We start from the raw sequence: 13,330 nt of genomic DNA on the forward strand, positions 1-13,330 counted from the left end.
TCTACTAAGTAAAAGCTTAGAAGTATTCTTATAAAGTATATATAATAATATAGGCTTAGTTTTAATAATCTTATTATTTATAAGAGGCTAGTTAGTAATGGTATTATCTTCTTTAGTTATAGTAAGTAATCTATCTTTTTTAAGTATAAGCCTGTCTTAGTTAGTATATATAATAATAAAAGAGAAGGGAGTCTAAATATATTAAAGTATATATCCTAGCTATAATTCTTATTAATATAATAGGAATATAAAGCTATCTTATTATTCTATATATAATTTATATATATCCTAGTAAAAAAACACCTAAACTTATTAGTTTATATATTCTAGTATTACTATATAGTAATAAAATATCCTTATATTATATATATATAAGACTTATATATATCTTAATATTTAAGCCCCTGATAGTAAAGGAGAGTAGTATTTTAATAAGTCTTAGATATAATTTTCTTAGTTATATTAGTATTATTTTAGAAAGCCTACTTAATTTTATAATAAGGATTAAGTAACTTTATAAGACTCTACTAAATCTTATTAAATATAAATAGAACTTCTTTTTATATAGCTATAACTATACCCTCTTAGTTTAGAATTATAATAATTATTAAGGTTAATAATAACTAACTAAGATAATACTAAATAAGTTAGAGAATATAAAAATAATTAAGAAACAAAATAGACTCTAATAGTCTATAAATTTAAATAAGTAATAACTTATTTTATAAATTTAGTATTATAGATTTCTATAAATATCCCCTAATATTAAAGATAGAAAAATTAAGAGTATTTATACTTATACTATTTATATTAGGAATAAATACTTATTTATATATTAATAATTATTAGTTAATTCTATCTTTATTAATTTTATTTATTTATTACTATATATATTAATAATACATACTATAATTCTTTTATCTCTTAATTAAAGTTATTAATTACTTAGATAACCTACTTATTATTACTAAATAAGCTAATCTAATTACACTCTTACTTATTATATAAAGAATATACTAAGCTATTACTAGGATTATTCTAAAGTAAGACTATAAAGAACTAATTAGTTAATCTTATAGATATTTAATAAAGAAATAATAATATTTAAATACTAGATATAGTAATTAATATCTCTTAATAATAATTAAATATAAATTATTATAATAGTAGATACTAACTAAGCCTCCTAACTCTTACTACTAACTAAGAACTCTATAGATTAAGTTTAGCCTAGATAGGGGAGGATATGATATTAATAACTATATTAGTAGATTAATATAATCTATAGGTATATATAGTAATTATTACTATATATATAATTATTTAGATCACTATATTCCTTAATAGCTTAGGTAGAAATATAAAAGGGGGAGGTGGAATCCCTTTAATACTAGGGGATATGTATAGGGTGGCCGCAGGCCTACCCCCTACCCTCACACATTTCAAAGGACCTCCTCCCATTACAATGAACAATATTCCACTAATTAATATAGTAAGCAGCTATGTCATATAACTATACCTCTTATTTATATACTTCTTTTTATATTCAGCATTTTAGCTGCTGTGGCCCTAGTTAGAACCCCTTAGTAATTTCTTATATCTAAATCTAGGTCATAGTCTCATAGATTTCAAGGCTTCTAGCGGCCTAGCCTGTGATAATAATTCTATAAGATTAGTTACTTCTTCCTAGACTAGGATTATTTAAGCTACTCTTTCTATAGTTAGGATTAGTTTATTTAGTTAGATTAGGGTCTTAGAAGAAGACCTAGTGCTAAGTATTATTTTTACAATATCCTAATAGACTAATTAGATTTTAAAGAGTAATTAGAACTATAAATTTAGCTATCAAGATCTAAGGTTAACTAGTAAGATTAGTATAGAGAGAGTAGGATAACTATATATTACCTAAGTAAGGAGAACTAGTCACTAAGTTATAGAATAGTAAGTTACAGAGATATCTATAACAGATTATATAACCTAGTAGCCTATTCTATCTATATTGGCTGCATACAATGGCTTTATAATCCACCATAGCTCTTAACATTAACTAAGGATGAGGGCTAGTTATTTAAAAGGGTAGAACTATTAAGCTAAAAAAAGCTACTAAACATAAGATAGAGGCCTAGGATTGGAAAAATATAGTTTCTATAACTTAAAGAAGTATAGTCTTAGAGAAGGTAGAGACATATTAAGTATTATAATTATGGTACTTGGTAGTAAGGGCTATATTATAGCTAGGTACCCTGAGCAGTAAAAGTTAATATAAGAGATAAGAAGTTAAAAACTAGATAATATACTACTATATATAACTATAGCACTAGACCTAAATGAGAGATATATAAATACTATATCTGTAGAGACTGGAGCCTGTATGTTTATTCTCTATCCATATCATCATTGATATATATACATTAAAAGAAGACAATTAAAAAATAAAACAGTAAATTATATCAGAACACCAAAAATAATGAATGAGATGGGATGGGCTGCTAGGTTATAAGTTAGTTCATGAACCTAGCAACCACAGGCATCACACATATTATAAAAATGATATCAAAAGAGGGTTAAATGATGAGTCCCTCTCAAACCGGTGCTTATGACACAGGACCATAAAGCAGTTGGCATGCGTCCCAAGTAGGACAGGTAAAGACTGTCATGGTTTAATAACAGCAGTGCTCACTGAGCCTTTTTTATAATCTTGCCCTCCCTTCGGCGCTTGAGAGCTTCAGGCGTGTATTCAGTGTCGAGAAGATAATCCCACCACCGGAAGCTACTCGAATAGTTGCCAACAAATTTCTCATGGTGAAGATCATGGTGATCAGCTCCAGCCCAAAAAGGCAAGAAATGATGGAGACTCCAAGGGAACTCATAGCCGCTGTGCGCATCAATGGCCTGGAAGAGTCGTAGGACAATCCAGACATACATCGTAAAGATATGCAGGTCGCCAGTCAATGCACACCAAAGAATGGGGCATCCAACGGTCCCAAACCCGAGAATCATAACCTCAATAGGCGACGCATATTCGGCGGCCATACCGAAGGGTGCCGAATACTGGTGGTGGATTTTATGGATAGCCTTGTACAAAGGGCCCCAATGGAGGGCACGATGAGAGAAATAATGCCATGTATCCTCAAGAACAAAGAAAATGGCGATCTGGTACATCATGGTCCAAACAGAGGGAAAAGGAACCGACGTAGACAGACCGAAGAACTGAGCCATGGGGTGGAAAAGCCTGCGGACATACTGTTAGAAACATATAATGAAGCCCGGTTGAATTGAGACACCAACCAAATCTGCGGAAGTTCCACAGTGAAGTGGCTAAGAAGGACAAACTTGGCGCAATCCCATTGCTCTCTAAGTGAAGGAATTTTATTCTGAGTAGCCAAGTTAGGGCCTTGCCATAAGCGTTGAGATCGAATCCACTTACATTCTGAATTTTATAATTCTTAAACAAGCCCAAAGTGTCGATGAATATCCAGGGAAGAGAACGGCCGAAATAGACAATCTCATGCATCACAAACGACATGATGCCAGTTGCAAGGACATCATTTTGCATCCAGGCATACCATGCGGACCAAAGTCTCTCCACGACATTGAGATGTGCATTATGTCGGGAAACCTCCTCATATTGCTCCCAATAAGTCCCAGGAGACGTCGAGTATAGTGTTGAATTCCTGTACCTTGTCAGGACCAAAATGTGATCGGACCGAGTGACAGGGGAGGAGCAACTCACATTGTATTTTGATATCGCACCTGTATCCTGGTATGAGAGACGGCTGGGCGTTCAAATCTGTTCTTCCATCAATAAGAAAACAAGCAAACGGAGTTCGAGTTATGGTAGAATTATGGTTGAGGATGGTATTTCAGGAGGGAGAGCTAGTGGTTACTAAATGCGCCGGACGGCCGGCCAGGACATCCATTCCCGGGGTGGCGAGACTTTTCTTAACTTTTTCTGTTTAGGCTCGTAAAGTCATTATTATCGCCTAGCCCCTTCTCACCCCTGAGATCCAAAGCTCTCCATAACTGCTACTTTATTATTGGCTGTCCAAAAAGTTGAAGATTATCTAACCCTTTTAGGGCACTGCCTAGATTATAGCCAGTAAGAAACAAGTACCACAATCTCTGCGGAGTACCTTATTTTATTAATCCCTGTACTCGTCTATCATCAGAAATCTCTGTGCAGCTCTGCCTTATTATTTTCGGACCAAGACATAAATCCTTACATATCAAGTCATTATCTCTTTTTCATCTTCTTAAAAGTACAATGAGAGTCTTGCTGATATCTGGAGAGCAGAATAACTCTAATATCAATGAGACATTGAACACTACTGCCTCACAACCCAACTTGAATACACATCCATAGGTGAGATTCTTAGTCGTCGATTTCTTATACTCGATAGCACGATTAGTAGAGCACCTTTAGTATTCAACATCGGATTCCCTCCACTTGATCAGAGATTATCTCATAATTCCAGCGCTGGATAGCAGCACATTCACCTGTACTTGTAGGGTACTATCTAGGTACTGGAAGTTTGTAGTGTTTGCATTATCATAATAAGGCGGGCAGTCTAGTATGTATGACGCCATGCCGTCCTATCTTTTAAGCTGTGTTATTATGGCTGTAGTCTACATAACTCGCGGAGTTATTGCACCCACAGAGATACACTATGATCATCATAAATCGGTTTGTCACTTCTGCTGCGACCAGTCCTGAAATGTGCTCACAATCAGTAGTCACATTCATCACTTAAGCGCAGAGCTCGACAGACTGCAACAGAAAGTCAATGATGGTTTGCCTAGTCCTACCCATATACTATCTGAATACCCATATGAAGCTTCGAAGGATATAGCGACATTACTTAAATTGATCCAGTCGCTTTCTGTGCAATCTGTATCTCAATCGTTACTACGAGCCGATCAGGTTAGGGCTTTGATTTCCAAGTTCCCTGATTCCCTCCTCAAGGGACAGGAATTGCCCGATGAAAGTATCGCATATGTGCTGGATGTCTCGTGGATCATGGCTGCGAAGGCATTTTTGCAGGTTTTAGGCATAACCATCAATGTTCTTCTAGAACATACTCACAGTATTGGTGAAGAGGTGTTGTACTGGGCCGATGTCTCAGGATCAAATTGGTATACCGGAGCATACGCAGTACAGACGGCCCCTGGTCGACTATGGCGTTTCCTGGGACGGCCTCTTTTGTACGCGGAAGAGGGCGGTATCCGGAAAGCTGTCAACCCAACAGCATCTGTTTCGTGGGCCAGATTTTACGACATAGTGCGCCAATGCCTTGACCCACGCGCGATGCTTTCGCTGCGCGCAAGGCTGTTATCTTCATTTACTGCGCATAGGTCTGAGATTAGACAAAAATGCAAAGCTTTGGGAGCGATGCGAACGAGAAACGCCAGCGGCATCGGCCTTCTCATCGGGCAATGCTCCCTTCTCAAAACAGAAATTGACTCAGAGTCCGCCACTGATGACAGCTTGCGTAATGCTGTGCTCAGGGGTGTACTCACGTTGAAGGTTCTCTTGCAAAGGGTGGTACATGAAGGCACAGAATATGAGCTTGAGGAGAGAATTTTTACCGCAGTCGAAAGGGAAGTTGTTCGGTCTCAATCTGAGATGACAACATTCCCCCAGTCTCCCGAGTACGTTATCGAGCAGCTTTTCAATATACTGGATGAATTATTGCCAGATTATAGCGCCTCTTCAAGGCGGGCAATCAGCCACCATGGACGTCCCTCATGCTTGGTACGTTATTGGCTGCCGCTGTCAGTGGGGGTGCTTTCGACGAGCACTTTCCTGAGGTTGATAAGCAGTCGGCAGCACGAGCTCATAAGATGGATTTCCAACATCGGATCAACTGCCTGTGAATTTTGGGGTAATTGGGTCGTTGAGCCTACTCGGAGACTCATCGGGACTATTCGACATGACGAAAAGAGCGAGATTGCACTAATGAGTAAGAATAGTCTCGAGGCGGATAGGGCCAGCTTAGAGCGGATGGTGCTTGATTTTGTCCTCGATCGACCCGAATCTGAGAAAGAGCTTGGTGCGAAGCAGATTGACACCCTCACCGCGAGGATTCGAGAAGGTGATCTGACCCCAGTACTACGAGCGTACGAGAAAGACCTGCGGAAGCCCTTCATTGGAACTGTACGTGGTGATTTGGTACGGGCTCTTCTGATCCAGATTCAGAAAACGAAGGTGGATGTTGAAATAGCGATTGGTGGAATCGATTCATTGCTGAAAAGCCAGGAGCTTGTTTTTGGGTACGGGCTGTCTCTCAAGAACTGACCCCATGCAGAGCTGACGTGCGCAAGTTTTGTGAGCCTCACCCCAGGGATCATGGTCACGTACGCGTTTCTGAGATGGGCATTTGGTGTCTTCGGCAATCGCAAGGGCTTGCAAGTAGGAAGGCGAAAACATGAGTTGAGACATGCTTTGCGGTATTCAAATTGGAGCCAACCCAACGATCCGTGCTGATTTGGAATTAGGGATGTCGACCGTACTTTGACACTGTCAACACCTACTGATAGCGGTGTTCTAACCTATAAGGACCATGGTCTTCTGGTCTGTGGTGCAGATATTCTCCTACAAAAAGCAGCAACAGTTCTGAGAGGAGCTGATCTCCGTGAGTTTCAAGAAGACGTCGGTGACCTGCTAGATATACATATCGGAATACAGAGGCAAACCCAGGTTGTAAGCAGAATTGGATGGGTATATTCTCGATGGATCAAGTAAGAAACAGTATACTGGTTGCTCTTTTGTATATTAGGCTTAATAAGATGAATTCACATCCGCCTAACTTCTCAGAGTGTCACGGAATCTTTCAGCATATAAAACCTAAAACAAAAACTATAATGGTAATTTGCAAGGGATTTCCGTGGAGGTATATGCTTAAAGCACATCACCCATCAGTGACTAAGTATGGGCAAGGGTATGCTACGCTTAATTAAAAGGGACAATGGCTCTTTAATAAGTCCTAGAATTACGCACCCCCTAAATATCTGTAACTTAGATATAATATAATATATCATAAAGGTATCCATAGTAGTTATAGAGAGGTATTAATCCTAAGTATAAGCAAGGAGCTGTTCATTAGATAGAATATAAAATGAGTTATGTCCATAGATATCTACCTAGACTACTGGTGGAGCAAAAGCTGGAGATACGACACTAATCTGTATATGTAGGTTGTAGTCAGCAAGGTTATTTTCCCAGCTTCTGGAGAGGTAGGTACAAGGTACTATTACAACTTCCTCAGAATTGTTATAAACCCCTGGATAACCCTTCGGATGCCTCGCCTTGCTGCAGACTGACCACATAACATTAGCCTGTAATCTTTTACCCAATTTGTTGAATATTTTTGAAGTTATCTATCATTTCGGGCCTAGAGTTTCGGGACAGGATCGGTCGACTGCCAGGCAGGAATCTCTGATATTTCACATCAGGAATCTATCTTCCTAATTTCCTCAACGTCCGCCAATTCGACGAAAGTCCTGATACCTCTTGGTGGCTGCCTCTTCTCTGCGGACAATCACTAAGAGTAAGAAGGAAGGGCGGGGGAAGTACGATTATCTTGATAGGGGAGTTGTTCTACCGACGACTACGGAGGTTCATCCCCGTAATATCGATCCAAATCGTACCCAAATATCGGCTCTCTTGAAGTTGAATACATACCATTCCACGATACCACAATGGCTGGCACAAGAAATTATGACTTTCTGGTAAGCTTAAACCACTCTCTTGATCTGATTATCTGATAACTGAGAATCGCTTTGGTGGTCATAGATCAAGCTGTTGTTGATCGGGGACTCCGGCGTGGGGAAGTCATGCTGTCTTCTGCGATTCAGTGAGGATTCGTTCACCCCCTCATTCATCACTACGATTGGAATCGATTTTAAGATTCGCACAATTGAACTGGACGGTAAACGCGTGAAGCTTCAAATATGGGATACCGCAGGCCAGGAGCGATTTCGAACTATCACAACAGCGTATTACAGAGGCGCCATGGGAATACTTCTTGTATATGATGTCACGGATGAACGCTCCTTCCAAAGTACGTTTCTTCCACTCTCAAATAAATAGTGATTTGACGCTGACTGCTGCTGTGACTTTATCCAGATATACGTACGTGGTTTTCAAATGTTGAGCAACATGCAAGTGAAGGGGTACACAAAATCCTCATTGGTAACAAGTGCGACTGGGAGGAAAAGCGAGCCGTCTCCACAGAACAAGGCCAACAACTCGCTGATGAGCTAGGCATCCCATTTCTTGAGGTGTCAGCCAAGAACAACATCAACATCGAGAAAGCATTCTACAGCCTCGCCTCTGCCATCAAAAAGGGCATGGATACATCAAAGTCCGAACAAGTGGGGTCACAGGGGGTCAATATAGACCATCACGGATCGGGGACGTCTGGGAGTACTGGCGGTAAATGTTGTTAGGCATGCGCTTTCGTTCCTAACGTTCTTCGATCTGATTCGGGCTTCCTTTCATTTGGCGTCATCTTTCAACTCAACCCTTTACACAAGGGGACCTTTGTTCCTTTTACCTTACCTTCAGTTGTTAATCACTCCAGAGACCCCTCATGCAATCAAGACCTCGTTAAGTTGAAATCTGCCAATGTTATCATAGTCATCAACTGAGATATGCTAGGCGGTATTTCAATCCTCTGGTCTATTTGTTCTTTGATTCCTGGTGTTAAGAGTTACCAAATTCAGATTTCGCGGCACCGTTCATGTAAGTATGCCTAAGAAAATAACTACTTGAATTTCTGAGGTGAAAGCATAAACCAAGAGAATCTCCATTGACCGGGCTCCTTGATTGAAACAGTCTTTTGAGACAAAATCCGCAATCTACATTCATACAACCACAAGGCGGAGCCATTTTAAGCAGACCCACCTGTACCCAGAAGCATTACTTAATCACTAAATCTGTGTTCCATTCAGGAATATTAAAAGTTTTTATAATATATTGAGTAAAAAAGTTAAGGTAGTACATTTTGCATTATGCAGACTTTAACCAGTCAATCTAGTACCTCAAGGTGATTTCAATGATTTCAATGATTTTCTATTTTCTATTTTATTATTATTTCTTCTTTTCAGAACTATAGTATGTCTTACAGCAATTCCTTCGTTATGTGCACAATGACCATGTCAGGACTTACACTGAAAGGAAAAAGGAAGTTGAAGGAGTCCAATCTCATAATTTGCCTTCTTAGTCCCGTCCAGTCAACAGACATTGAATTCAGCGAAAGTTGGAGTGAGACTGATCTTCTTGTGAACACCCGGTTTTCTGTCACTTGAAATGTCTGACGCTCGTCTTTTTACTGTTCGACCGTTGTCAAAACAAGCGAGGAGTGACCATAAGGATGCGTTCCGTATCTATCTCTCATCATCGTCCCTAGCCGCGCTCAAACTACGAGCAGGAGACATTTGCAGTGTGAACACGCCCGACAGAAGCCCAAAAACCGCCGTAGCCTGGACCGCAGCCGAAAATATACAGAGTACCGTCGTGCAAACTTCGAGGACATTCCAAGATTGTTATGAAATAAAAGTTGGAGAAAAGATATCTATTAGCAGGGCCGAAGATCTATTGGAAGGAATAGATCGCGTCTATATTACAGAATGTTCTGATGTAGATCGCCTCACGAGATACGGCGGCCCCATTCCGCCCAAGGAAAAAGACCACTGGGCCTTTGCATTGCGGTTTCCTCTTTCGAGATGCGAACTTGTCGCTGTTGGTTTGACTTTCGATGTGGAGCTAATAGGGCAGCGAAGGAGTTTCAAAGTGGCCAATATTAAGACAGCAACTAGAAATCCTGCGAACACTCTATTTCGCTTTACCGACAGCTCGGAAATCAAGATCGACGATGAATTTGATGGCGTCCCAGAAGAGGCGCCATCGGCAATACAAGTAAAGCCTTCCGGTTTAGGAGGATTGTCTCGTCAGATCGACAGCATCAACGAGAGCCTTGCTGATTTCAACTCGGGGCAAAAATTCAGGATGCCATCTTTCTATGAGCACAGTCGGGGTATCCTACTATATGGGCCTAAGGGGACAGGGAAATCTGCCCTTCTGCACCAGATACAAGCTGCAGGTTGGAAAAAGACGTTTAGTCTCGGTTCATCCATGTTCAGCCGAAACATTGGTGATGCGGAAGCTAAGGTTCGCAATGTCTTTCAAGAGGCAGTACGTTGTCAGCCAAGTGCCATCATAATTGATCAGCTCGACTTCATTGCTCCTAAACGAGCGTCGCTAGACTCTCAATCTCTAACATCAGTACTATGTGAATGTCTAGATCTGGCCAAAAGTGCTCTTGTGCTAGTTGTGGCAGCAACTCGCCATCCTAACGACGTTGACGATACACTCAGGACACCCCACCGTCTAGCAATCGAGATTGAAATGCAGGTACCCACAGCGCAAGACCGAGCTGAAATCTTGCGGGCTATTTGTGGAAGCTCATCACGCCAATTGAGCGAGGCGCTCATCGACATGATTGCAGAGAAAACGCACGGCTATGTCGGAGCTGATTTGTTTGCGTTACTTCAGCTTGTATGCCGCAAGGCGCGGCAGAGGCAGTCATGTCAATCTCGTTCGCCGACCAGACCCTGCGACGTTACATCAACCCCTGACCCGGTGGCAGGTGTTGAGCACATCGAGAAGAATATGGTCGTTGATCTGGATATCGAGGAGTCGGATGTTATGTCAGCTCTACAGGAAACTCGTCCTACCGCCATGCGAGAAGTCTTCCTAGAAACACCAAAAGTCAGGTGGACAGATATTGGCGGGCAGCATGATATCAAGAAGCGTCTCCAAAAGGCTGTGGAAAGACCTCTTAAAGTGAGTAATGGCCCGTTAGCACTCTTGACTCGCTGACATTTCATGCAGTTCCCTGAGCGGATGAAACGACTCAATGTGAAGAGTAAAAAGGGGATACTTCTCTATGGTCCCCCGGGCTGCTCTAAGACGCTAATGGTGAAAGCACTTGCTACCGAAGCAGGTCTGAATTTTTTGGCAGTCAAGGGTGCTGAAATTTTGAGCATGTACGTCGGCGAGTCAGAACGAGCTCTGCGTGAAATTTTCCGAAAGGCACGATCTGCGAGGCCGAGTATCATATTTTTCGACGAGATCGATGCGATCGCTTCACGAAGAAATTCATCTCACGGAGGTGTCAATGTTCTCACCACTCTACTAAATGAAATGGATGGCATCGAGGAATTGAAAAATGTCTTGGTCATTGCTGCGACAAACAAGCCCGACGTGATTGATCCAGCCCTGATGCGCCCGGGTCGCCTGGATAACATTTTGTATATTGGCCTGCCAGATTTTGACGCGAGGAAGGAGATTCTGAACATCTGGTTTCGCAAGTCCGTGGTCCATCCCGAAGTGGACCTGGAGGAGTTAGCCGAACTCACTCATGGTTATTCAGGGGCGGAAATTGTGAGCATTTGCGAAACTGCAGGCGATGCAGCTCTAGATGAAGAAGAGGAGACTGGCCAAGAACAGGACGTGAAGTGGGAACATTTTACATATGCGCTTGAGCAAGTGCAGAGACAAATTACGGATGCTGTCCGCGAAGAATATGAGCGATGGGGAAAGTCTCAGGCCTCCATCAAATGATAATCTAGATAATCTATTTTTGTACCTATTTCATAACCAATATCATCATTGTATGTTAGTCTTAACGATGGCGCTGTTATACAAGCTATTCAGAGAAGAGGATAAAATGAAAAATAAGGTATAAGATTGAGCTAAATGGTTACAATGTGTGAACTTGGCCTTGCTTATATTATGGCTAGCTAATGGACAACCGCTTTAGTAGATAGATATGTAGGTATCTGACATCCTTCGCCTGACAACCCCTTCCGACATCCAATACTAAGTGTATGGTTTCCCTTGCAGTGGAATTGGGCCAACCTTCTCTCCCGATCGCAGCTTACTCTTCAAATTCCATTGTCCTGTTTAGGCATCGTCTTGCCGCGATCCATGCTCGTCTGTTCCAAGTGCTCTGTGTCTCTTCCACGTCATGTCTTCCAGGTCACCTCAAGGCCGATCGCCACGTCGCTCAATGCAGGAGATGGATCTCGAAGCACTCAAAGAACGATCACGGCGTTCGATGTCCCCTCGAGGAGGTTCAAGGTCCGTCAGCCGGAGTCCATCCGCTCAGCATGACAATGACCGCCACGACAAACGTTCTAAAAGCTGGTCTCGGTCTCCGTCGCGTTCTCGGACGTCATCCCTGAGCCGTAGTCGCAGCCCAAGCCGTGATTCTCGATGGTACAGAAATAGGAGCTACAGCCGTACGCCGAGTCCAAGCAGTGGGCTTCCAAGAAGTTCAAAGGTCTGTTCTTATTTTATCGTACCTATTCCATCTCCTTCTCTCCAAAACGTACTGACAGCCAACTTCATCGTAGATCATAGTTGAGAAATTGACCAAGAATGTCACCACATCCCACCTTAGAGAGATTTTTGGTTCATTTGGTGATATCAAGAGTCTTGAGCTTCCTATGAACCGAGCTTGTAAGTACCCAATTTCTGGACTGGTGGCATAAATGCGTATAAACTTACACCACCAGTCATGACAAATAGAGGCACGGCCTATATTCTTTATCACGATCCTGCAGATGCAGAAGCAGCGATATCGCACATGCACGAGGCCCAATTAGACGGTGCCGTTCTGAATGTCTCAATTGTGCTGCCTAGGAGAGCCTTTTCACGTTCGCCGCCACCAGCAGAGAATGGCCGGGGTGGCTCTGGCCGTCGCAGGTATGACTACAAAGAGCCTTCAGATCACCGGTCTTCGCGTATTCCTCCAAATGTACCTAGGACTACGCCCCCCAGAAAGCATGGCCGCTCGCGGCCCATGGAGCGACATGATTTATACCGACCGCGCTCTTTGTCGCGCTCGAGGTCACGGCGTCGCTCATTATCGTCTTTCTCAGATTCGCGCTCTCGATCCCCAGCAAGGAGAAGAGCGCACACCCGCGTGGACAGCCCTAGGTACCGTAAACGCCGCAGTCCAAGTTATAGCAGTTATGGTTACAGCAGTCATAGCGATGAAGATAGAAGCCGGAGCAGGAGCCGAGTTCGTCGCTTGGACGCCCCGAGGAAATAACCTGGAAAAACAAATATTGTGTACCATACCTCAGACCGTTATTGAAGTGCAGATGCATGGTCATGGCCATCCTACGCGCTTTATTAGGCCTAATGATAATAGTCTTCAGGAAAAGGCTTGATTTATTATGCTGAATGGAATGTGAACTGCTTTGCTATAATCAATGCATAATGAGCCTTACAACCAAGCAAGAATAAGTTGCTGTCATG

The 13,330-nt window shown here is 41.9% G+C and overlaps 5 protein-coding genes across 5 annotated transcripts, besides 1 other annotated feature; 4 read left to right on the forward strand and 1 right to left on the reverse strand.

The window, feature by feature from the left end:
• The first annotated feature begins 821 nt into the window (after positions 1–821).
• Positions 822–898: a microsatellite.
• A 1,778-nt stretch (positions 899–2,676) lies between these two features.
• Positions 2,677–3,526, reverse strand: NFIA_028500 (sterol desaturase family protein; the record flags this gene model as incomplete). Its single annotated transcript, XM_001262315.1, has 2 exons — positions 2,677–3,243; positions 3,428–3,526. The coding sequence occupies 2 exons, from the start codon at positions 3,524–3,526 to the stop codon at positions 2,677–2,679; spliced, it is 666 nt and encodes a 221-aa protein (XP_001262316.1).
• A 1,491-nt stretch (positions 3,527–5,017) lies between these two features.
• On the forward strand, positions 5,018–6,295 carry NFIA_028510 (NCA2 family protein; the record flags this gene model as incomplete). Its single annotated transcript, XM_001262316.1, has 1 exon — positions 5,018–6,295. One exon carries the CDS (start codon positions 5,018–5,020, stop codon positions 6,293–6,295), a length of 1,278 nt encoding a protein of 425 aa, XP_001262317.1.
• Positions 6,296–7,698: 1,403 nt separating this feature from the next.
• On the forward strand, positions 7,699–8,448 carry srgA (Rab family GTPase srgA; the record flags this gene model as incomplete). The annotated part of the gene is made up of 3 exons (XM_001262317.1): positions 7,699–7,728; positions 7,793–8,060; positions 8,126–8,448. The coding sequence occupies 3 exons, from the start codon at positions 7,699–7,701 to the stop codon at positions 8,446–8,448; spliced, it is 621 nt and encodes a 206-aa protein (XP_001262318.1).
• Positions 8,449–9,310: 862 nt separating this feature from the next.
• On the forward strand, positions 9,311–11,626 carry NFIA_028530 (putative AAA family ATPase; the record flags this gene model as incomplete). The annotated part of the gene is made up of 3 exons (XM_001262318.1): positions 9,311–9,443; positions 9,645–10,846; positions 10,895–11,626. The coding sequence occupies 3 exons, from the start codon at positions 9,311–9,313 to the stop codon at positions 11,624–11,626; spliced, it is 2,067 nt and encodes a 688-aa protein (XP_001262319.1).
• Positions 11,627–12,744: 1,118 nt separating this feature from the next.
• On the forward strand, positions 12,745–13,242 carry NFIA_028540 (uncharacterized protein; the record flags this gene model as incomplete). Its single annotated transcript, XM_001262319.1, has 1 exon — positions 12,745–13,242. One exon carries the CDS (start codon positions 12,745–12,747, stop codon positions 13,240–13,242), a length of 498 nt encoding a protein of 165 aa, XP_001262320.1.
• Positions 13,243–13,330: the final 88 nt, after the last annotated feature.

This window comes from Aspergillus fischeri, genomic scaffold (assembly GCF_000149645.3).
Source record: "Aspergillus fischeri NRRL 181 1099437636261 genomic scaffold, whole genome shotgun sequence".
NCBI classification, from domain to species: domain Eukaryota; kingdom Fungi; phylum Ascomycota; class Eurotiomycetes; order Eurotiales; family Aspergillaceae; genus Aspergillus; species Aspergillus fischeri.